General features: G+C 39.3%; 1 protein-coding gene across 1 annotated transcript in view; it reads right to left on the reverse strand.

Moving 5' to 3' along the window:
- Positions 1 to 26,538, reverse strand: part of HCN1 (hyperpolarization activated cyclic nucleotide gated potassium channel 1) — a 330,402-nt gene that overhangs the window by 154,445 nt on the left and 149,419 nt on the right. Inside the window, exon 3 of the mRNA XM_077816267.1 lies at positions 10,501 to 10,662. Within this exon, the coding sequence (XP_077672393.1) occupies positions 10,501 to 10,662 (162 nt within the window). The remainder of the gene's footprint in view (positions 1 to 10,500; positions 10,663 to 26,538) is intronic.

Consider the following 26,538-nt stretch of genomic DNA (forward strand, 5'->3'; position numbering starts at 1 on the left):
AGAGCCATTGGCCATTATCTTTGAAAACTCGTGGAGAACGGGGGAAGTCCCGGATGACTGGAAAAAGGCTAATGTAGTGCCAATCTTTAAAAAAGGGAAGAAGGAGGATCCTGGGAACTACAGGCCAGTCAGCCTCACTTCAGTCCCCGGAAAAATCATGGAGCAGGTCCTCAAAGAATCAGTCCTGAAGCACTTACATGAGAGGAAAGTGATCAGGAACAATCAGCATGGATTCACCAAGGGAAGGTCATGCCTGACTAATCTAATCGCCTTCTATGATGAGATTACTGATTCTGTGGATGAAGGGAAAGCAGTGGATGTATTGTATCTTGACTTTAACAAAGCTTTTGACACGGTCTCCCACAGTATTCTTGTCAGCAAGTTAAGGAAGTATGGGCTGGATGAATGCACCATAAGGTGGGTAGAAAGTTGGCTAGATTGTCGGGCTCAACGGGTAGTGATCAATGGCTCCATGTCTAGTTGGCAGCCGGTGTCGAGTGGAGTGCCCCGGGGGTCGGTCCTGGGGCCGGTTTTGTTCAGTGTCTTCATAAATGATCTGGAGGATGGTGTGGATTGCACTCTCAGCAAATTTGTGGATGATACTAAACTGGGAGGAATGGTAGATACACTGGAGGGCAGGGATACAGAGGGACCTAGACAAATTGGAGGATTGGGCCAAAAGAAATCTGATGAGGTCAATAAGGATAGGTGCAGGGTCCTGCACTTAGGACGGAAGAACCCAATGCACAGCTGCAGACTGGGGACCGAATGGCTAGGCAGCAGTTCTGCGGAAAAGGACCTGGGGGTGACAGTGGAGAGAAGCTGGATATGAGCCAGCAGTGCGCCCTTGTTGCCAAGAAGGCCAATGGCATTTTGGGATGTATAAGTAGGGGCATAGCGAGCAGATCGAGGGACGTGATCGTCCCCCTCTATTCGACATTGGTGAGGCCTCATCTGGAGTACTGTGTCCAGTTTTGGGCCCCACACTACAAGAAGGATGTGGATAAATTGGAGAGAGTCCAGCGAAGGGCAACAAATATGTTTAGGGGTCTGGAACACATGAGTTATGAGGAGAGGCTGAGGGAACTGGGATTGTTTAGTCTGCAGAAAAGAAGAATGAGGGGGGATTTGATAGCTGCTTTCAACTACCTGAGAGGTAGTTCCAGAGAGGATGGTTCTAGACTATTCTCAGTGGTGGAAGAGGACAGGACAAGGAATAATGGTCTCAAGTTGCAGTGGGGGAGGTTCAGGTTGGATATTAGGAAAAACTTTTTCACTAGGAGGGTGGTGGTTTTTAAGGTCAGGCTTGACAAAGCCCTGGCTGGGATGATTTAATTGGGTATGGGTCCTGCTTTTGAGCAGGGGGTTGGACTAGATGACCTCCTGAGGTCCCTTCCAACCCTGATATTCTATGATTCTATGATTCTAAGTGCAGAGTCCTGCACTTAGGATGGAAGAATCCCATGCACCGCTACAGACTAGGGACCGAATGGCTCGGCAGCAGTTCTGCAGAAAAGGACCTCGGGGTTACAGTGGATGAGAAGCTGGATATGAGTCAACAGTGTGCCCTTGTTGCCAAGAAGGCCAATGGCATTTTGGGATGTATATGTAGGGGCATTATATATGTAGTGATCGTTCCCCTCTATTCGACATTGATGAGGCCTCATCTGGAGTACTGTGTCCAGTTTTGGGCCCCACACTACAAGAAGGATGTGGAAAAATTGGAAAGAGTCCAGCGGAGGGCAACAAAAATGATTAGGGGAATGGAACACATGAGTTATGAGGAGAGGCTGAGGGAACTGGGATTGTTTAGTCTGCGGAAGAGAAGAATGAGGGGGGATTTGATAGCTGCTTTAACTACCTGAAAGGGGGTTCCAAAGAGGATGGATCTAGACTGTTCTCAGTGGTAGCTGATGACAGAACAAGAAGTAATGGTCTCAAGTTGCAGTGGGGGAGGTTTAGGTTTGGATATTAGGAAAAACTTTTTCACTAGGAGGGTGGTGAAACACTGGAATGCGTTGCCTAGGGAGGTGGTGGAATCTCCTTCCTTAGAGGTTTTTAAGGTCAGGCTTGACAAAGCCCTGGCTGGGATGATTTAGTTGGGGATTGGTCCTGCTTTGAGCAGGGGGTTGGACTAGATGACCTCCTGAGGTCCCTTGCAACCCTGATATTCTATGATTCTATGATTCTAAGTCTCCACAATAACCTTCTGTGAAATACTCCTGATTCAGTACATAGGAATGGACAAATAGAGTTTGTAGATTAAATGTGGTGTTGAGAAGATACTTCCAACTTTATTTAACTCTTACGAGATGTGAGCATAGTATCCATCTTAAGAAAAAGGGAATGAGACAACTGGCAATTAAAATGAAGCCTTTTTGGAAGATTGTAGGAAAAGTCAGTGGATGTTAAGGACGTCTCATATTAACAAATGAAATTTTCTAGGATAAATAGGAATAAAAAGTGACAATATAGACAGCAATTATAGTTGGAATGGGAAAAAAACAGAGCTGAACAAAGACTTGACCACGCTCATAAATGTCCATAACATTGCAAATAAAGAAGAAGCGTCTATATATGGTACCAATATGAAACACTTGGAAAGAAAAACATAAGTGATTTGGAATTCCGTGTTTTAGAAGGTGAAGTCATAGTGGTGGAAATGAGGTTGATGTGGCACTCTGTACCTCAAAGCAGCATACTGGAACCCCCATATTCACCTCTGTCATAGAATCATGACATATTTCATATGAAGCATGCCATGCAAGATATCATATGAAAGGTCATGATCTGCTGAAACCCATTGTCCTGTCCAAATATTTATATTGTTAGTGTGTGTGAAGTGATGAGATTTTGTTATCGAAATACGTTGTAAGGGTTTGCAGTGACAACAAAGGAGGTGAACCACTCCCAGGACGATGTTAAGCAACCATTAATCAGCAGGAGAGTTGTAAATCAAGGGATTAACAATGCCATAAGAGGGCTGCACAAGCATCACACAATGGGGGACTGCCCCAACTCTGTGATTCAGCAAAGCCCACTAGGACATGTCTGTGCTGATATTTTCCAGGCACAAGGACTGAAGGTATAAAACAAGGAACAGTGGCACCATGTCTTGGCCTTTCTCCTCCCCAACCTACGCTGGAAATAATAAGAATGCTGGGAAGACAAAGACTTCAACTGAGTAGACTGGTCCCAGGTTTAAAAGTGGAAACCTGTGTATTAAGAACTGTAACATTCAGTGGGGTGAGAAAACTGCTTGATCTAAATACTGGCCAGTGTAATAAGGTTCAAGATTTAGACCCCGTGCTTATCTTTTATTGTCTTTGGTAACTAACTCTGATCTTTTGTGCCTACCACTTATAATTATCTAAAATCTATCTTTCTGTAGTTAATAAATCTGTTTTATGTTTTACCTAAAACAATCTGTTTTGGTTGAAGTGTTTGGGAAATCTCAGTTTAGTTTACAAAGGCTTGCATATGTCCTCTCCACATTGAGGGAGGGGCAGACTGGGTAATAAACACACACTGGTCAGGTTTCTGACCAGGCCAAGACTGTACAATTCTGGGGTGCAAGGCTGGGGAGCTGGGGGGAAATGGGTGCTGCCTTTCTCTTTGTGATTCATGAGTGACTCAGGGAGCATTCATGCAATCTAGCTGGGTATGGGTCTCCATATGATGTTATGCTGTGTGATAGCAGTGCCTGGAGGTGCTTGTTGCTTGTCACTAGCAAAGCATTGTGAGAGACAGTCCAGGCTAGAGAGTTAAGAGGGCACAACAGTACCCCAGGGATCCCATCACAGTTTATTTTGTTTTCCCCTCCCCCAAAGGGAAAAAGAATCATTATGGATAACTTAGATTATACAAATACCAGCATAAGGTTAAGTGCTCACTAATGGTCTCTATAATCAGAGATGGAATAGGGATTTGTGGGGCCCTGGGCCAGAGCAAGTGAGGGACCCTCCCCACAGCCAAATATAGTGTTGCTGACTGACAGTTGGCCAGTGTGTTGTGGCCAGATTCCCCGCTGAGCCAATGGTGGACCACTCTGCCACTGTTAGGGCCCTATCACAAGTGTGGTGCTTGTCATTAAAAAGTCAAAATTTACCAACAGTTATCACACAGCAGAATGTGAAATACCATTGTTATTTTCTATTCTTTGTATAACTGTGGTAACTCTTGGCATCTTTTTTTTCCAGTTTAATGGCCGATCACTATGACACTGATTTTAGCAGTCCTAGACCAAAGATAGATTGGATGTTGAACTAGAGAAATTATTTACAACAGCAATATCTTCTTTCATTTGTTCTATCTATTGCCATACTGGCAACCAGTGCAACCCTCTTCCTTATATATGCTTTTCTTTTCTTAGTAGAAAATGAGTATCATCTCTTTTGTCAAATGACAGGTATTGTCAGCTGGTCACCCAATGCTTCCTAACCAATATATTACTTGCTGATTTTCTTTGTTGAGAAAATAGCGTTGGATTTTATATTTTGATTGCCCACTGAGACAATGAGCTTTTTTGTTGGAAGCAGGGTTGCTATTTTTGCTGTTATAACATCCACTATATTTCTCTCTCTCTCTCTCTTTCTCTCTTCATTATTTACACCATGTTCATCACCATGGTACCTAAGCACCTAACAGAGATTATGTAATGTACACAGGCAGATCCTTGTTTCCATCTTTGTTACCGTTATCTTTACTGTCACCACCACAACCAGCAGTCATTTTCTTGAGCATGTTATATACACATATTATGCACAACAATACCCATACACCACACATTAAAAGAACAGTAACATTACGAAGTCAAGCACTCAAAAGTTTGGAAATGCCAGAATTAATTAAGTCTTAATCCAGCCCCCTTGTGATAGTCTTTCATTTCCTGTCTCCTGCAACAATTCCCCTGTCCTAGTGATGTCTATTCTCCATCCCTAGCACCTTGTTCCAAGTTCCATTCTTCTCAAACCAACTCTCCACTCCTCAGTCTGTCACCTAGCCAAGGCAGACCTAGTTGTCCACTCTAGGCTCCCCATATGAGTCTTCTTTGCCCAGCCAGTCCTCATTCTTCCCTCCCAGCTCCTCATCAGTTGTCTCTTCCTTCCATGCTGGCTTGCTAGTTGTTCTCCCACATGCTGCCCATTTCTCTCCCTCCCCAGTCTCCTCATCCAATTTTGTTCACCCCACTAAGCATACACTGGCTCCTAGTCCCAGTGTATTTGCCTAGCCAGTCTCAGTTCTTCCCGGTCCCATTCCTCCCACACTCAGTCCCAGCTACAGTCTCCTTGTTCAACTAGTCCCAATCTTCCTCTAGTTTTGCCTCTGATTTCAGTCTTCCCTCCCAACTGGCTCCAAGTATCATCCTCTGCTCCCATTTCCCTCATCAGCTACAAGTCTCCTTGCCCAGTGAGTTACAGCCTCCCCTCTCCCTCAGATCCTCTGGCTTCCTTGCCCAATCAGTCCCAGTCTTCCCTCCTGCCTCTTTACCTAACCATTCCCAGCCTTCCCTCTCCCACCCCACACCCCACCCCCAGTCACAGTTTCCCTCTCAATCTCTCACTGCTGTCTCAGCTGTGGACATGGAGCTGGGTGAATCTACTCCTTCCCCGTGCCCAATCACACAGAGGAGCTGTGAGGGGATGGAGAATGCTCAGTGAGGATAAACTTTGGAGATTTTACTTGCTAAACTCTTAAGTCTCTACTGACCATGTGTAAATTCAATTTTTTCAAAGGCTTATAAATTAGTCAAATTCCAGTGGATTCCTGGAGATGGCAAAAGGCACCAAGGCTACTCCTTTGCCATATTACAAGTCCCATGACCGTCTCAAGGAAAATACCATCCACATTCTTTTTACCTTTAAAAAAATAATAATAAAAAATAAAACATTTTCCCCTCATTCTCAGAAATGGCTGAACCATTTTGGCTGTAACTTTCCAAAAAAGTTCAGCCTGAGGAAGACACAAATGGAATCCTAACAATGGTATTGCTCCATTACTAGATGGAAAGGGTTGAATTGTCAATAATAATGTAGAAACGGAAGACTTGTTCAATAAATATTTGTATTTGCGGAAAGAAGCCCAGATGATATATTCATGGATGATGATGATAAGGAGGAAATACTTTCCATTCCAACAATAATTAAGAAGAATGTTAAACAGCAGCTACTAAAGATAGAAGTTTTTAAGTTGGCAGGTCCAGACAACGGGCATCCAAGCATTTTAAAAGAGTTGGCAGAGGAGCTCTCTGGACCACTAATGTTGAATATTCAATAAGTCTTGGAATACGGGGTCGTGGGGGGGGGAGAAAGAGAAATTTCTGGAAGAAAGCTAATATCGTGACAATATGTAAAAAAGATATTTGGGACCAATCAGGTAATTATACAAATTCAAGCGTAACATTAATCCCAGACAAAATAATAGAATGACTGATATGGGACTTGATTAATAAAGAATTAAAGGAAGGTAATATAATTAATGCCAATCAGCAATGGCTTATGCAAAGCAGATTTTGTCAGAACTAATTATCTTTTTTAATGCAATTACAAGTTTGATTGCTAATGGCAATTGTGTTGATGTCATATACATAGATTTCTGCATGACACTCGATCTGGTACTACAGAACATTTTGATTGAGAAACTAGAAGAATACAAAATCAACTTTGCATGTTCCAAATTGATTTAAAAAACTGACTAGCTGGCTAACTGATAGATCTCAAAATGCAATTGTAAAGGAGGAATCATTGACCAAGTGTGGCTCTATCTTGGGAAGCAGTGACTCTGAAAAGGACTTCTCAGAGTGGGGAGTAGGGGTTGGTGTCATGGTGGATAATCAGCGGAATGTGAGCTCTCAGAACAACACTGTGACCAAAAGGTATATTGTAGTCCTTGGATGTATAAACAGGAAAATATTGAGTAGGAGTAGGGAGGTTATTCTACCTCTGTATTTGGCTCTCTTGTGACTGCTTCTGGAATACTGTGTCCAGCTCTGAGGTCCACAATTCAAAAAGGATGTAGATAAATTGGAGAGGGTTCAGAGAAGAGCCACAAGAATGATTAAAGATTTGGAAAACATACCTCATAGTGATAGACTCATGCAGTCCAATCCCTTTAGTTTAATAAAGAGAAGGTTAAGGGATGATTGATCAACATTTATAAGTACTTAAGTGAGGAACAAAAATTTGATAATTGGCTCTTCAATCTAGTCAACAAAATTATAACAAGATACAAGGGTTAGAAGTTGAATCTAGTCAAATTCAGACTAGAAATAAGGTGTATATTTTTAACATTGAGGGTACTTAACCATTAGAACAACAATTAGCGCGAGAGTTGTGGTGAATTCTCCATTACAGATAATTTTAAAATCAAGGTTGGATGTTTATCTAAAAGATATGCTCTAGTTGAAACAGGAATGAATACAAGGAAGCTGTGGCCTGTGCTATACAGGAGGTCAGACGAGAAGATCATAATGGTCCCTTCTGGACTTCTAATCTATGAACCCCCACAAGGAAAAACAATGGAAATAATGGGGAGAACAGAAGTAATCAAATCATGTCCTCTTAGTCTAATGAAGAATCAGTGGGACACCATCAAACCTGCTCATCCACTCACTCACAAAAGGCAGTAGTAGCAAGAGTCACCATTTTCTATAGAACAAATATACCAGCTGGCAGCTGCTCTCTTTAGAATGCTAATCAATTGTGGGTACAGCTACAGTAGAGATAGAGGTGTAATTTCCAGCTCAGGTGGACATACACCCACTAGCTCTAACTGAACTAGCAGTATAGTCATGGAGGTGAGGTAGCAGGACAGGGTAGCTGTCTGAGTAAATATATAGGGTCCCAGGAGAGAATGTACTCCAGAGGCACTTGGCCTGTCCTGCTGCCCGTACCAACAATGACACACTGATGTTTTTAGCATGCTAGCTTGATCAAAGCTAGTGCATGTATGTCTATCTGAGCTGAAAATTTCATCTCCAGCTTTAGTGTAGACATACCTTCACTGTCAGAAAGGAACAGCTAGCGTCAAAACAAGTGTCCTCTTTCTCTAAGGCAGGGACAAAGAAATGCAGTCACACCAATTGCCCTACTGAGCCACAGATAGCGGTGGTACAAATAATTGTGGCCTTTATTAACAGAGACAATATATAAAATGAAATATGCTACAAATAGAAGCATATGACCAGAATTTATTAATGGCATGGTGTTTGTGGGTGCAACTACATTGATTTGCATTGCACCAACTTATGCCATCAATGAATTTGTACCAAAATGGGTAGTGGCACCAGTGTAGCGATATTGTTTTCCCCTTCTCTTCTTCTTACAGGCATTTTCTAAATATCTGGTTGACATTCTTTTATTCAGCAAAAAGATTTTCCTCCTTTATTCCTGGAATTTATTTTTTGCTATATAAAATTGCATTTACTTTTAAGTAAAAGTCTATAAAATAACTTCTCTAATTTGAAAAATAATGATTTGCCCCTTTTTATGCTTCATACGAACACAAGGTACCATATAAAATATTTTTCTTTGATTAAGGACGTCTCCCTCTTCAGCTCTTAAATTCTAGAAATGACCGTTTGGGGGTGGGGTTGTCTCTCTGCAGCGTTGTTCTAGCCTTGTTGGTCCCAGGATTTTAGCAAGACAAGGTGGTTGAGGTAATATCTTTTATTGGGTCAGCTTCTGGTTGCTGAACGAGACAAGCATTCATGCTTACAGAATTGTGTACCTGTCCCTGTACTGTCTTTCTCTCCCTTTTATAGAATAGTGTGCTTAGTAAATGATGGGCTTCAGTAAAGCTGTTTATATGCATAGTGTTTGGCTCTGGAAAAACATGAGCTTGGAAAAGTTCTCAAAACAACAGCCTCATTTCAAACCTTCAAGGCTTTCATTAGTTGAAAATAAGGCCAAATAACTTAGCCCATTCTTACTGTGGTTGCACGTAATGATGTATTTTAGTGACAAAAGGTATGAAACAAAATGTAAGTGCTGCCACTATTGACACTAAAGGAATGTTTTTGTTTTGTTTTGCATTGAGTATCAGTAGAACAGAGTTACTGCTTTTAGATCTGAGGCTTTTTGGTTCAAATCCCAGCAGAGATATTCCTTGCTTAAACACTTCCTTGATGTTGTCTGTACCATCAACAAACTGAGACAGACACGGCCAAAAATTGTTCCATTTATTGGATGTATTCACTTGACAATTTGCCCAGTTTCTGTGATGTCTGGATTATCTATTTCTAAATGGGTTTTTGTTTGTTTTTGTTTTTATTTTACCTCAATCACATTTCCTTCCACATAGGCAATATTGTGTTGTTCCACATAATAATAAGTAGTCCTAATGGTGGAATATATTAAACCGGGAAAAGTTTTATTTTAGCATCTTTTTAACAGATTTCCATGTATATCAACTATTCTTCATCATCTGAAGTCTTCAACACAAACACCACCTAGCTCTTTGAAGCGGTCAGCCTTCAAGACAGTTATCAAAGCTGTGTGGCTCCATTTCTCTTACAACAGATGAGAAGTAACACAAATGCAGCCATGTTCTGCCCTTGAACTAGCACTTTACACACACACACACACACACACACACACACACACCTTCCAGTGATGTAAATCCTTAATTTTTCCTCACTGTCTGTTTGGAAAATTTTCCATGGAAATTTGGCCAGACTAAAATGCTGAGGAAAAAACTGGGAAACAACTTCTGGATTTGGTTCAAAGGACGTTGTATTCATGTAACTGAGGGCAAAACTGAACTACTAACACATGGGTAAAATGCCTTTTTAATAGACCTGGTGGGAAAATTTACTAAACCTTTTCCAGTTGAAAAATGCCAGTTTTTTGACAAAATGTTCATAGTTAAGATTTCTCAGGCCCAGGATGTCATTTTTGGTGAGTGAGAAGGAGAGTGCAAGAGCCCAGAACATATAGGTACCTGGTGGTTAGGGCAGTTAGTTGGGATGCTGGATACTCTGTGCCTGCTATGCCCAATTCAGAGCATAGACTTGAACCTGGGTCTCCCATATCCCAGGTGAGTAGGAGACCCGGGTTCAAGTCCCAGCTCTCAATTAAACATGCTGTTTCTCACCTTCTCCTGTTGCTGCACTGGAACAAATTTTTGTAAAATGGAAATCTTTTCTGGCCAGCCATAACTCCTAGTCTTTTTTAAAAGTTCATACTAAACTTCATCCAACTTTCTTCTCGGTAGTTTGCTGAGAGAGTGGGGATTGATAGATAAAGATGATTTTAAAACTGAAATATCTTCTAGTTTTGGTCAGTCATGGAGAACAACTAGCTCTAGCTGTGATTCGGTGGTTTGGGTTAAAAAAAAGTTAGTAGTCAGTCAACCAACAAAAGAAAAAGGCAATCTTAAATGTTAACATGTAGTGCAATGTATTACTATGTACTTTTTTCCCATTAAAAATTTTAACTAGCAGTTTACTGACAATTTAGAAAAATATTTGAAAAAACACAATGAAAAATGAACAATACTTACAACCATACCATTTAGGGACACCCAGCAATCTGGTGGGAAATCCTGAAGTAATGGTACTAAAAACTGAAGACAACCATCCCAGTGGCAAAGAAGTAGCATCATTCCAATTAGATTAAAGATTCTCACCACAGCACTGGCCAGATCATATGTCATATGGAAAATCTGGAGACAAAAATTACAAATTATTTATGTGATGAAATTCAGGTTATACAACATGAGATTTTTCTCATCCAAGCAAACTAAAGAGATGCAAGAAACACTGTTCCAGAGTAGCAGCCGCATTAGTCTGTATTCGCAGAAAGAAAAGGAGTACTTGTGGCACCTTAGAGACTAACAAATTTATTTGAGCATAAGCTTCGATGAAGTGAGCTGTAGCTCACGAAAGCTTATGCTCAAATAAATTTGTTAGTCTCTAAGGTGCCACAAGTACTCCTTTTCTTTTTAAGAAACACTGATTTTCTTACCATATTTTGGGATTAATTTATTATATAAAATCACATCACCATATTCCACATATAATGCCAATATTTTGCACTTCTATAGTGCCTTTCATAGATTCATAGACTTTAAGGCCAGAAGGGACCATCATGATCATTTAGTCTGACCTCCTGCACATTGCACGCCACAAAACCTCACCCACTCCTATAACAGACTCAACCTCTGGCTGAGTTACTGAAGTCCTCAAATCATGTTTTAAAGATTTCACCTGAGGATCTTAAAGTACTTAACAAATATTAATTATGCCTCACCAGTGAAAGTAGTTATTACTATTTCCGTTTTACAGGTAAGCAGACTAAGACATAAAAATGCTAAGTGCCCAATGTCATGCAAAAGACAATGACAGAACAGAACAGATTCCATAAATCCTACTACTTAGACTACTACAATACCTACAAGAGCACAATTCCCCAAATTTTCACCTCCATATATGGTACACTGTGCAGTGAAGGAGATGTCCAGATCTAAAAACTAGCTTTATATCTTTGTTTCATCTATTTAATCTAATGTCATATAATTTAATCTATATTAAGATACCTGTCAATGTAATATTTAAGCATCTTCAAATGAGAAATTTCACAAGAATTTTCCTTCAATCTTTCATAGTTGTTTTATGCTAATATATCTGTGTGTGTGTTCAGTCCCTTTTCAATATGTGCTAAATATAAATGAAGAAAATGAAGAGTATGAAACAGCCTTTAATCATATTGGGGTCATATTCCTGTATTCTTTGTTGATTTCACAATTCAGTACACAAACACCTGCCCTACTATACCACAATCATACAGATGGAAGTGTAGATTTCATGGTTATTAAACACTATTAATTTTCCTAACGTATAGCAATTTCCAAAACACCTGGACCAACTCATTATAATTTGGTGTGTTCAATTAATCCCTTCATTGCTGGACAAAAATGATTGTATCTGCATTGTCCTTTACAATGAAAAAAAAAACCCTATATAAATACATGCGTGAGAACATGCAAATACCCATACGCCACATACATTTAACAGCTTATTAAGGGCAATGTTGCCAGACATAATTAGCATGTTCAGAAGCAAAGACACTTTGTTCACTGACATACAAAATAAGAATTATGTCCCACATCTAGAGGAAATACGTACACAGTATCTTAAAACATTTTCCGAACTATTAATATTTTATGTGATTCAATTTAGCTACTCCTGAAATGCAGCCAGCTCCAGGGTAAAATGTGCTACCTGTTTAACAGTGCACACCAACATTATCCAACAGTTCAGGTAAGAAGATGAAGATTGCCCTGTCTATACAAAATTTGAAGGGCGTTTTTAAATAGAATATAATTTCCCATATGAAATTGAGTTAGGAAACCTGAGTCCTTACTGCTGAAAAAGGGCAACAGTTTCCCACAGCCACCCAGAATCAACTTTCCTGCAGGTGGGGATAGAGGGTAGCAAAGGAAAAGAAGAAAAAAAGGATCTAACTGCTCTCAACAAAGACTGGAGGAGGGAACAGGAAGAGGGAAGACCATACAGTCCTCCAAAAATAAACTTCCTTTTGAGGGAGGGAAGAAGGAATAAAGATAATTTTGCTGAGGATGATGAACAAATATGCCATGGGTTTAGCATGTGAAGAGAATCTACAGCAACATCATATTACAGACATTACACAAACACATTTTGTACTGTTACACTGAATCTATGAATGCCATTGAAGCTCAGTTGAAACTATTTTTACTGAAGATCTTGTTGATTTTTACTCCAAATTATAACCTTTTACATGATACATTAAGAACCTCCTACTTGACATAGTAAGAGGTCAGACTACATAATCATTATGTTCCTTGGTCCCTTCTGGCCTTAAAATTTGTGAATCAATTAAACTTACCGACCAAAGACAATGATTTTAAAAATTACGTCCGTATTTGCACATGCAATTTTACATAGAATTTGCATGTGGAATTTGTATAGGTAAACTGTTAAATATGTAAACTGAATGCACAGTTTCTATTACTTGCATGTGTAAATGAGTACAAATGAAATATTTTGAGATCAGATTAGGCACCTTCCAAAACATGGCTGATATTTTCTGTTAGATGGAATGTGCCCTACTTTAAAACTGAAAAATTATAATGTATTTCTCAATCTAAAATCCAAAACTACTTAGGATATTCAAACACTTATCTAGATACTAATGTTAATGTATAAAGTATTTTTCTCTCAGCCATGCTATTGTTAAAATATTTGTCCCAAGTCCCACTTCTGATAGAAATGGGTGAGAGGTGCTTATAACATTATTCAAAATGTCATGTGTTACCCAAATACCATTTCACGCTGTGGTACTGGAAGTTCATGGAGAACTTACTGCAAATGGGAATAAACAGAAAAAAATTGGTTTTGCTGTTTAGAAATTTTAAATAAATAGAGATGCAATTGTTTATTTTGATTTAAAAGTTGTGGTTTTTTGTTGCATGGAATGCACCTAGAGACTAGGCAGGAAATGACTTTATTTAAAATAATTGACAGTAAATAATATGGAATATGTATAGTCGAGGAATGCCCCAAGCTGAGCTGCAATTGGGCAACTGTCTGTCAAAATACATTTACTGCAACCATAAACACTTCTGGAAGTGAAATTCCAACCCTATTGAATTGGGAGCCTGGCCACTGACTCCAGTGGAGCTATGATTTCAGCCAGAGTACCTATTCTAGTTATGACAAACAAATCTGGGAAATTTAGTTAGTAGCAATACATGGTTGGCACATACTTTGTACCTTCACCCAGACTCTTCAAATGTTGCACTAACATACATGGTAACATCCCTATTTTACAGCTGGAGATACTAAAGCAGAAGATTAAGGGTTAGAAGTTTAGAAGAGCTCTGTCAGCAATTGGGCCATATTTTCAAAAGGAGCTTGGCTTTCATTTACACACCAAAGTAAGTGCTCAGATTTTCATTAAAAAAAAAAATCAATACATTGGGTGCTGAGTTCTTCAGAAAATTTGGTCAGAAGTGTGACAATAGGAGTTGTTGAGTGTTGAGATCAAAATCTTCCCCTTTCTTAGATGCCTAAATGAGAGCATAGCTCTTCTGAAAGTATTGTCCTTATTTTTGGTGCTGAGCATTTGAAACCCTGGCCCGATGTGACTTTCCCAAACTCACACTGACAGAGCTGGGAACAAAATACAGATCTCCTAACTCTCATCCCTCTACTCTAAGCAAAGATGATTGTGCATGTACCCACTAGACATGAATGCATAAAAATTAATTAGTCAAAGCCATTTCACTTGGGCAAGTTCCACCATTGGCATAGTTTTGGGCTGGGGAAGGGCCTGACAAGCAAAGCTCAGATCTTGATTTATGCTTTCCCAAAGTTTGGAGAAGTTTATTTGTATGCACTTGATTCAGATCCATCTTTATTTTAGACCCTTTAAACTGGATATTACTCACTGAGGTGATGTGGGGAATAAATACGGAATGCATAACAAAGCAAGTGAGTGATTGCACTACCAGGGAAATTTACATGAACTACTGTAGGGTACTAACATGACACCTACGCTGTTACAGTAACAATAGTAGCATAAGGCAACATCAGTCCCTGGTTGCCTGGTGAAACTGCTTGCTATCCAATGTGGCTCTTCCTATGAGCCACAAGGATTAGTATAAATAAGGAGCAATCACAGGGGGAGGTTAAAATTTAAGCCTACTAGTTGAGGCACTCTGCTCAAATCTTTGGGTTTTAGTGAGGGATTCTGGCTGGGTCTGGGATTGTGTGTGCAAACTGAGAAACCATTAGTTTGGCTGGATTTGGTAAGGACTGTCCCAATGCCTATCCTGTAAAAATGGCTGGCCTGAATAAAGTTTTGTCCTTTTGTCACCATTCAAGTATGTCTGTCTCTTCATTAGTGGTGTGCCTTTACAACAGTGATCATACATTATAAGAGCAATAGCACGTGTTGAAATTTTTATGTGAATCCACACTCCATAAGAGGAGTGAATAGTCAGTATGTGACACTGTAATCTTTCATTGTTTGTGAAAGCTTCCACTCAAGGAATGACTCCTGTATTTCTTAGCATTCAGGATCAGTATTACACATGCATTATTGTGTTCTCGATATTATCTAAATAGCTTAGTGTGGTATATTAAATTAGCATTTCAACCATACTGTTTATCCATCCTATTTTAGCACTTCTATTCATAAGTTAGTGTTTACATATTCTATCATTTTATAGTGCTTATTACGATATCTTTCCGCTGCATAAAATTACCTTATGAATATCAATGAAATAATAAAAATCCTCAAATCATCCAGTGCACATATTTGAATAAATTTTCAATGAAAAATTGTTTTTAAATGAAAATTTTCAGGGACATTTTTTGTTTCTTTTGAAGTTTTCTGTGTGGTTTTTGTTTTTTTGTTTTTTGATAGTGATAAATAACAAAGAAATGTTTCAAATTGGGGATTCTTCCCATCTGTTTTTCCCCCTTTCCCTCTTTTCTCAGTGGCAAGATGGAAACAAGTAAAAAAAAAAGGGGAGGAATGGTAAAGAAACAGGTTGAGGGAGAAAAAAAACAAAATTTTGTTTTTCAACTTTTTGTTGAAAAATGCATTGGTTTCCTATAAAGTTTTGAAGAAAAAATTAAAAAGTTTTCCAAACATTATATTTTGACAAGCTCTCTAGAAGCTAAACCTCCTGAAAAGGTCTATTTAAATAGACACATTTCACAACATATCCTAAAGATCAATAAATTGAGAATCTGAGCAAAAAAGGGTGCAGTAGCAAACTGCAGATTTAGAGAAGCCTTAATTGAAAACAACCTTCCATTGGGTCCTTCCTATGTATATGTTCGTGCTGCAAGCCTGTGTACCCCGAAGGATCAATTATCAATGTAAAGCAGGTAGTGAGATGTGAGTTCTCAAAATACCTGGATCCCAGACTAGTGCAGATTTTACAGAGCATCACCAGAACCGTAATTTGAATTTGTAAATGATCTAGAGAAACACAAAAAAAAAAAAACCCAAACTTTGTACATGTGTTAAGCCCCTTTGACTACAATGTATCCACTGGCTTTAACACCACTACATTCAGTCATAGTACTGATAAAGACTCCTTTGATATATTTTTCACTAACAGAGCAAATAACCTATCTCAGAAATCTGTTATGTAACATTTTCTATTGACATAGTAGAACAATTGTCATAACACTGAAGTAAATTAATAACCGTAACAATAATGCTTACTGGAAGACATTCTGGTACACATACAGGGTATCACAAAGTACTTTACAAACATTCATGAGTTAAGCCTCACCAAAACTCCTATGAGATGTATAAAATGGGGACAATAAAATTTTTCTATAGGGTAACAGAGATACAGAAAGTTCAGAGAAATCTATAGTCTTTCCAATTTCAACCATTAGTGAATTGGCCAAACTGCAGCAAAGAAGGCATACCAGAGCCAGGAATAGGGCTTAGGTCACCTAACTCCCATTTTGTGGGACCAAGAGTTTAAGCCAAATACTTTGAGATTAAAAGAGACACTATCAAGATAAAATTAATAGCTAAAGCTTTAAACCTTTGTACCTAAAGTTAGGCTACTAAATCCATACTCAGACATCTAAATATAAGTGGCCTGATTTTCATAAGTGCACTCCACCTACAAATCCTGTATAAGTCAATGAGAACTGCAGGTACTGAACACCTCCGAAAGTCAGACCACTTTTATTTTGGTACTTAAATGCGGACTGAGGAGTCTCACTTCAGCACCAAGGTTTGAAAAAATTGGCCAATATATTTAAACAATTTTAACTAACACCACCTTAAATTACTAAAACAGGGAAAAAATAAAACCTAATGTATCTTCCATTGCTTTTCTGTCTTTGTTTACTATTTGCATTTAACTCTGATTAGACAAAAATACTATGTACTACTTCCGACCATTTGTCCATTTTGCTATCTGGCTTTTATGCACTAACAATGCTAAAATGTTCAGTTTGAAAAAACTTCAGGAAACTATTTACCTATAAAAATCTGTTTTCACTGATTTCTTAAAAATCAAAATCATTTTTATATTAATTTTATAACCTCTTTCCATAACATTTGAACCTGAAGTTTTCTCCCTAACCTAAGCTGACAATGTCCCTTTAATTTAAAATGGCTGAAATATAACCTTTGGGTGAATTGAGTTATGAACGATTTGGCAACACCTACTTGTTAAGAATAGAAATTTGCTCTAAGAGTCAAAGAGCTTCCCTGATTATCTCAGTTTTCACTCACACTTTAGTAATGACTCTTTTCACTCCCATGTGTGGAGGAAAAAGCAGACTGCTGTCTTCCATATTTACAATACAGTGCATACCCCAAAGTACAGAACTTTTAGCTCTGATTTTTCACTCAAGACAAAGAACTGTTGCAGTCCTAACTGCCAGCTCTCTTCCTTAATGATTCTGGAGACGGGCTGATATATTAAGTTAATAATATATCTATTGAACTCCATGTCAGGGAATGCAGACAGTTAATCCCTGCTGCTTTTGTGTGTTGATTTTCAGGTTGTTTTGGGTAAATGCCATTAACTCTTAGAGGAAGGCAAAAATCTGAGGAGTGCTTGGAAAATGTGTTACAAACTGTGATGCCATGGAATTTGTGCAGATACTTCTTCCCCACAACCATTTTGTAGAACTGCTTTGGTGTCAAGGGTGCTCAGTATTGAAAGACTGGCACAATTGGCAACAGTATCTTTCTTTTAATTCTCAGAGCATGATTTGCATCCTGCTGCAGGCAACATGAGATGACACTTGAACTAAAGGAAACTGCACACAGAGTCTGAAATATTAAATAACCCCTGTGGGCAGATCTGAAAAGTTGCCTGTGGACAGTGATTCCGAGAGTTTTCTGAAATCAAATCTAAAGCTCAACAATAGAATATTAAAACAGACTGCATGGAATAAATTACCATAAATAATTGGTAAATAATAAAGAATAAATAAACCAGTCTGAAATTACTGGTTTTATTCTTCAGAACAGCACATGGAGACAGACTGAAAACTGTAAGATCCAGAGTCTCCTATATGAGCTTACTTTTCATGTGGTCTCCAGCAAGATAATAGTTACATAGTGGCAAAGCTCCACAAGAAATAAAATAATTTAAAGAGGGAGCGGGAGAAAGAATAAAGCCTTTCTTTTGGACACCATTTATACCGGCTTGAGGGGCCCATTTAAATCAATACGAGCTCTTTGGGATTCTCTTTGGGATTCATCAAGGGTTCTCAATCTTTTACTTTCGGAGTCCCTCCCCCCAAACATGCTACAAAAACTCCACAGCCCACCTGTGCCTCAATAACTGGTTTTCTGTACATAAAAGCTAGGGCCAGTGTTAAGGGGTAGCAAGATGGGCAATTGCCCTGGGCCCAGCAAGTCTAACACCTGTCCTGCTTGGCAGAACCTCTGAAACCTGGTCACGGCCCCCCAGGGAGCCCTGGAACCCTGGTGGAGAACCACTGCTCTACATTGTCATTTCATATATTCTGCACTACATATTCCAGATATTGATGTCTATAGGAATTCTCTGTAAAGATCAGATCTGTAAAGATCAGTGAGACAGTGTGGTCCTGATCCAACTGTTAGCACAATCATTCCATTTGATCTCAGTGGGAAATAGTCTGGCCTGATGGGTCTATGTATTTTATAACCAGTTACAACATTCTAAACTGAAACTATGTCTGGAAAAATAGCTTGAACTCCTATTGATTGGAATGCTTGGATATGCCTAAATGTACATTGTGTACTCAACTGAATCCTGATGTGTGTGGTTAATTTTATCATACCAATTTTATAGCTAATAATTGTGTAGTGGGGAAAGGTATACAACACTACTTAATCTAGTTATATTCAGAACTTTAAAATGCTGACATTTTATAACAATCTGCATTCCCTTTAGCTGACCCTGGAGGGAAACAGCAGAGTTTTAATAAACAGAACAAACTATTTTAATCAAACATATCCAGAAAAAAGAGCTGAGAGCAGCCTATTTTACTTGACCTTTTAAAATTACTTTCTAGATCTAGTCAATGTGACATTCAATTTATTACACAAGCCACATTTATTCCACTCCAAGGCATGTACAAATGGAAGCCAGTTTGTGAGTAGCAAAAGGAATTGCACCACCACATATAAATGTGGCAGGGCTCTAAATCATGGTTAAACATGAAAGCTATAATGCAACTAATTTTCTGGAGAAAGAATTAGGCCGGTGTTGGAAAGGTCTAGTATAGCTCAGAAAGCAAACTTTATTCATCTGCTATATATATTTTATGAAGCAAATTAGCAGTGCTATGTGAATTAACTAACTTCTTCCATAAAGTCCAACAATTTCAAACCGCTGATGTCAGAAATACTGTTTCACAGCCATGAAACACAAACAAACCCACAGCACTAAAATAGAAACACTCTCTAGATGCCTAGGACATTTTTGTCTGGTATGTTTCCTCTGCTTAGTTAGAGTCAGTGTTTCCTATGTGCTTGTGCCTGTGTGCAGTGGGTGGCGGGGAGCAAGGGTGAAAGGTGCTTCTTCCCATCATCCCACACAAAGGCCAAAGTCAATTGCAATGTTGGAGCAGGAAGGGGCAAGGACCATCCCCCTTTGTACTGTCCAGAAGAGTAGGCTGGGAACAACAGAGGAACAAGATACACCATCCAATGCACTCGCTCCATCCTGCAGCCAGGAGTTGTCCTACCAAAGGACAATCCTTCTCCAACCTCCTCCCAGGGCTGTGAAGCTCTGCATCACTACTTACTCAGGGCTCTACCCAAATGGAACAATCTGGTCCTTAGCTTGAAAATTCTTAGGAGGAAGTGTCTTTCGGTATGTTTTGTACAGCACAGAGTTGACGACTGGCATTTTTAAAACATATTATATAATCATAATTGTCTTTTATATAAACTTAATATCTGTTGGCAGACCCTCACTATGTATTGCCTAACTTCAAATACAAATAGTTCATTCCTATGACTTCTGAAACATGCATAAAAATGTTACCAAAACCATAACTTACTAATGCAAAAAAAAACAAAAACAAAAAACACCAAACCCAACCTCGCCCCCCCCCACTTTAAAAAACAAATAGTAACCAGCGAAGCACAGAACTAAGTTAGACTTAGGGGCAGAAAATCTCAAAAAATGTTTTATTTTAAAAATCTGCTTTCCCTCCTAAATTGTTCATTGTTCTGATAAACAGAGTATTCTAATAACCTTTGTGAAAATGAAAGAGTGAAACTACTATTAGTCCAAAATGTCTGTATACCATTATATATTAGACGTAGAAATATATCTCACAGTCATATTGGATTGATAAGTCTTTCATGGTTTCATTTTCATGAAAGGTATCACAAAACTGTTTGATATATATTGTTAGAAAAATATTTGACAAGTAACAGATACGCATAATATACATTATATCATTGATTTGATAGTACTGTCATTATTTCATTTTTGCAAAGGTTATTAGAATACTCTTCATATTAGAACAACAATCTTTCATGTGAAATCTCCTTTTTTCCCCAATTATGACATGACAAGTGGCTGCCCCTTCTCCTCTTTCCCAGCTCCTTTCCCACCTTCTCACTATGTTCTTCTTATTGAGTGGAGAGCAGAATAAATCTATCCTTCCTCTCCTCACAAGACTCTTCTATGAAGGAGCAGGACTATCCAAAGATAAGCGAGTGACAGTGCATAGAAAAAGTTACAAATAAACAACAAAGCAATTACAAACAATTAATACACATATATTTGTCTAAATCCTGTTTGCCTTACTCTCCCTCATTAAAATCCAAGTTCTGTAGACACAAAGTCCCTGTTCTTATGGAGCATAGGTGTTCTGCTTGACCACTTTCAAGCCTCAATGGTGCACCTTCTTAGGTCTGCCAGAGCTAACCTTCCTTTCCCTGGGCTTTAGTTGATGAGGAGCTTTTAAGATGCACTCTTCTTCAAAACTGGCTCCATAAAGAATCATAAACTATTAGGGTTGGAAGAGACCTCAGGAGGTTATCTGGTCCAATCCCCTGCTCAAAGCAGGATCAACACCAACTAAATCATCCCAGCCAGGGCTTTGTCAAGCTGGGCCTTAAAAACCTTTAAGGATGGAGATTCCACCACCTCCATAGGTAACCCATTCCAGTGCTTCACAACCCTCCTAGTCAAATAGTGTTTCCGAATATCCAACCTAGACCTCCCACACAGCAACTTGAGACCATTGCTTTTTGTTCTGTCATCTGCCACCACTGAGAACAGCCTAGCTGTAATATGTTGTAATATGTTAATTACATCATAGCAGCCTACTCATGTTTCTTGCTTGGGGTTTTGGTTTGCAATATTTATGTTTTGATTTTATTTCTTTATTTAGATTTGCACTAACTATTAAGAAACACACATCCATTCTAAGGCCTGGGTGCCCTTACACTTAGAAATGCAATTCACACATAAACAGACTCACAGATGTCCTCTGGAGGCACTACTCTAGTAGCAATAGGACTATAACAATTGCCAGCAGAATTCTCTAACCTGGCAGTAGCTGCCTTTTGCTTCGCTAATAGCAGCTGAGAATGTAACTAGACCCTGACCCCCTCCCCCCACCTCAAACTGCAAACCCAATCCACAAATGGCAGAGCTATGCCCTCAGTCAAAAGGGCAGTTTATTCCTGACATAGCTTCTGGTTTCATAGTGTTTAGGGCCAGAACAGACCATCAGATCACGTAGTCTGACCTCCTGTATAACACAACCCAATACATTTCATGCAGATACCCTTATATTAAACCTAAAGACTTTAGTTCAAATCATGTCAGTCCTCAGGAAACTGAACTCTGTGCTACAGGCAGAAAACAGGAGAGACCAAAGTGTCACCAATGCTGAGGTCCCTGCAATAGCAAGGAACTGAGAGATATTCCAGATTATTCCAGCAGGCCCTTCATGACCCATACTGGAGAGAACCCCGCAAGGTCCCTCCCAATTTGATCTGCGGGAAAATTCCTTCTTAACCTCAAATCTGAGCATTGGAGCAAGAAGACACACCATCCAGAAATTTAGAAAAGATACTGAGCCACCCTATATAGTGTCCCATATCTAGATGTAGCCAATCTCTGATGCTTCAAAGGAAGGTGTTCTCCCAGGATACATCAAGACAATGGGCATCATGGAAAAACAATTCCTTATCCCTGCAGGAGACTGACCGAAGACCTGAAGTGTGAGATTTGATTATAGTCATTATCTTCCTGCAGAGCTGCAATTGTTAGGAGCATGGTGAGGGTAATGTGATCAATCCTCTTCTCTCCATGGCCCATGAGGGAAGGGGACAGCAGGAGGATGTACACATTCACAGACTGCAAGAACAGAAGGGAGCACCATGACCACCAAGCACAACCCTCTGCACACAGGTCACATAATTTCTCCCAGAAGTGGTTTATGTAAATCTTTTGGAAAGCAATGGTGAGTCCTCCACCTGCCCGGTAAGCTGTTCCAATGTTTAATTACCCTAATTGGTAGAAAATTATCTTATTTCAAGTTTGAATTCGTCTAACTCCAACTTCCAACCACTGGTTCTTGTTATACCTTTGTCATCAAAATTGAAAAGACCCTACTACTTCCATCTTTTCCTATGCACTGTGACCAAGTCACTTCTCTTCGATAAGCTGAATAAGATGAGCTCCATAAGTCGTATATCGTAAAGCTTGTTTTCCAGTCCTGGAACTTTTTTGTGAGTCACCTCTGAATTCTCTCGAGCATTTTCACGTCCTTCGTTAAGTGCAGATACCAGACACAGTAGTCTAGTAGCAGTCTTACTAATGCTGTGTATAGAGGACAGATCTCTTCCCTACCTCTACTTGATATTCCCCTTTTTTATATAACAAAGGATCCCATTAGCCCCTTTCGCCACAGCATTGCACTGAGAACTCATGTTGAGGCAACTATCTACAGTGACCCCTAAATCCTTCTCTGAGTCACTGCTTTCTAAGACAGAGTCCCCCATCCTGTAGGTATAACCTGTATAGTTGGTTGCCAGGTGTATTACCTTGCATTTGGCTTTATTAAAACACGTTTTGTTGGATTTTGGTCATTTAACCAATTCAGATCACTCTAACCATAACCTGTCCTCCTCATTATTTACTACCCCACCTATCTTTGTGTCATCTGCAAGCTTTTCCAGCACAGATTTTATATCATCATCTAGATTGTTGATACAAATATTGAATAGTGTTGAACCAATAATGGGTCATGTGGACCTAGCTTAAATGTCACCACTAATCAATACTGCTACATTAACAACATTTTGAAATCTAACAATGAGACAGTTTTAATCATCTAATCTGTGTCTATTAGTTCCATATAAACACAATTTGGGTTTTTTGTTTTGTTTTAAAATCAGAAAGTCATGGGTATTAAATCAAATCCAAGTACGCAAGCTCAACAGAGTTGCTTTTATCAGCCAGACCAATAATCCTGTCCAAAACAAAAAAAACAACAAAACACTTCCCACCTTAACATTATGTTCACAGTCAGTTATGCTAACAATTGCTTAAAGCCTTGAAAAAGTACCCTCTTCAAAATTCCAAATGTACATGTTAATGGTTGCTGTTGTATTCTATTTGCACACGGTACAGATAACCAGATCATGGCCAATGGTACCAAAGAAACCAATAATTTTTACACCAGCAATTAACTCTTATTTCTCCTCTGCTTCCCTCAAGCAACAAGCATTACCCTCCTCCAGTCTGGATTGAGTCTCAGCTAGCTTGTTCTCATGCAGGCCACAGTCTCCCTTAGAAGCGGAGTAATGCGATCAGCCACTTCACCTGTGCCCGTTGAGGTTGAACTCTAATGCTGAATGTCTTTACAGGTCACGTTTATATACAGTTACATTAAATACTATGGAAAATGTATTAATAGAATGTTTGTATTGCAAATAGGTCTTTTGTGCTTTATGACTCTATACAAGAAAAAAATACAACTCTATATCTGCAAAACAGAAATTGTTCATACTGTTTCTTTAGTGAAATATAAGTTTCTACTACACAGCAAATAAAATTGTTTACTGAATTGGACCACTAGAGTTATACACTATCCTCACTCGATTCATACAACTCCATTCACTTCAGTAGGAGTTTTGCCACAGATTGACAGCAATATTTGACCTTTGGGAAATAACTCTCATAATACAACACAGTAAATATTTCACTTAAGGATACTAAATACCCTAGATAATTATAGCAGTACTTTTAGTTTTTAATGTTACAAGACCAGCAAAAACAGGGGGAAAAACTCATAATTTGGTTTGGATTTTTCTGGCATAGATATTTACCTCAACTGTAAATCTGTGGGTCAAATGATTGACTGGTGAAGAGCAAAATAATTAGACCAGGGAAGAAGTTAGATCTAAGTGTTCACAAAGAGTTAATAAATGGTTTATTTCCTTTTGCTATACAGTATAAACGTCCTTGTAGAATATTCCCATGTATTTAGCATGCTTGGGAGATATTCTTGCATATAAAAAGGACAATAGGTCTCACTTTTCTTTTTGGGTATAAGTCCATTAGTATCAGTGGGAGTTATGTGCACATACAAAGGGCAGAAGAGATTGTTAAGGTCCCATTAATACAATGAAAATATCTGTGCCAGTGAACCCATTTATAAAACAGCTAATGTGAGTTAAATATACTTTGCTGATCCAGGTAAAACAACACAGTTTTGGTAAATAATTTTCCAGGCTAGTTTATGTAATTTATCACAAAAATAAAACCACCCATGGTCAACACTGATGAAGGGACCTAATGCTGAGGGGAGGTTGTTGGTAATATCAGGTATCTGCAAATGTATCTCTGAAATGGGCACCCAAAGTCAGTCACTTCTCCTCCAACAGTGAAGCCCCTAGAGAATGTAAAGCTACTCACTCCTTATGGAATCTCTGGGGGAAGGCAGAAGTGGTACAATGAGGGGTGAGTTCCCAGTGGATGGAATATGGGAAGTGATTAACAGTTCAATGTCTAGTTGGCAGCCGGTATCAAGCAGAATGCCCCAGGGGTCAGTTTTGTTCAACATCTTCATTAATGATCTGGATGATGGGATGGATTGCACCCTCAGCAAGTTCACAGATGACACTAAGGGGAGAGGTACATACACTGGAGGGTAGGGATAGGGTCCAGAGTGACCTAGACAATTTGGAGGATTGGGCTAAAAGAAATCTGATGAGGTTCAACAAGGACAAGTGCAGAGTCCGGCACTTAGGAGGGAAGAATCCCATGCACTGATATAGGCTGGGAACCGACTGGCTAAGTGGCCGTTCTGCCACTTAGAAAAGGATCTGGGGATTACAGTGGACGAGAAGTTGGATGTGTGTCAACAGTGTGCCCTTGTTGCCAAGAAGGCTAATGGCATATTGGGCTGCATTAGTAGGAGCATTGCCAGCAGATCAAGGGCAGTGATTATTCCCCTTTATTCGGCACTGGAGTTCTGCATCCAGTTTTGGGCCCCCCCTCCCACTACAGAAAGGATGTGGACAAATTGTAGAGAGTCCAGCGGAGGGCAACGGAAATTATTAGGGGGCTGGGGCACATGATTTATGAGGAGAGGCTGAGGGAACTGGGTTTATTTAGTCTGCAGAAGAGAAGAGTGAGGGGGGATTTGATAGCAGTCTTCAACTACCTGAAGGGGGGTTCCAAAGAGGATGGAGCTAGGCTGTTCTCAGTGGTAGCAGATGACAGAACAAGGAGCAATGGTCTCAAGTTACAGTGGGGGAGGTCTAGGTTGGATATTAGGAAAAACTATTTCACTAGAAGGGTGGTGAAACACTGGGATGGATTACCTATGGAGGTGGTGGAATCTCCATCCTTAGAGGTTTTTAACGCCCAGCTTGACAAAGCTTGGGCTGGGATGATTTACTTGGTGTTGGTCCTGCTTTGAGCAGGGGATGGGATTGGTGACCTCCTGAGTTCTCTTCCAACCCTGATCTTCTATGATTCCATGGTCTCTAGTTTAGAAAAGAGGTTTGTAAAACAGGTGAAATGCTCCCTTTTGCCTGACTTGCACCCACTGACCAGGCAAAAAGTGTTTGAGTATGTCAGCTGGACACAGTTACAAAAATGGGTTCAAACTAAGATAATTTTTATGTGGATGATGTCTAAGGCTGACATTTTCAAACATGGGTATCTAAAGTTAGACACCGAATTTAATTTTTAGGCACCTAAACTTCCACCTCCCAATTTTGAAAATGTTGGCATTGCTTCTTTAATCCATGAGCACTAAACGTAAAATGAAAAACAGAGGCACCCAAAACATCAATTAAGTACTTTAAATACGTGTTTCTCTACTACAAATGAGGTATAAATGTCAGGATAAATTAGGGAGATTCTTTATGGAATCTGAATTTATCAACAAGAGTTTGTTCGATAAAAGTTGCCTTACCCTATTATGCATGCTCAGCTCTCAGAAACCCATTGCAGACATTTTCATTGAGCCTAGAAGCATTTGGGAGTTTAAATTCTCACTCTCCGTGTTTCCTCATCATCATTTCT

Source organism: Eretmochelys imbricata, chromosome 5 (genome assembly GCF_965152235.1).
Source record: "Eretmochelys imbricata isolate rEreImb1 chromosome 5, rEreImb1.hap1, whole genome shotgun sequence".
Lineage (NCBI taxonomy): Eukaryota > Metazoa > Chordata > Testudines > Cheloniidae > Eretmochelys > Eretmochelys imbricata.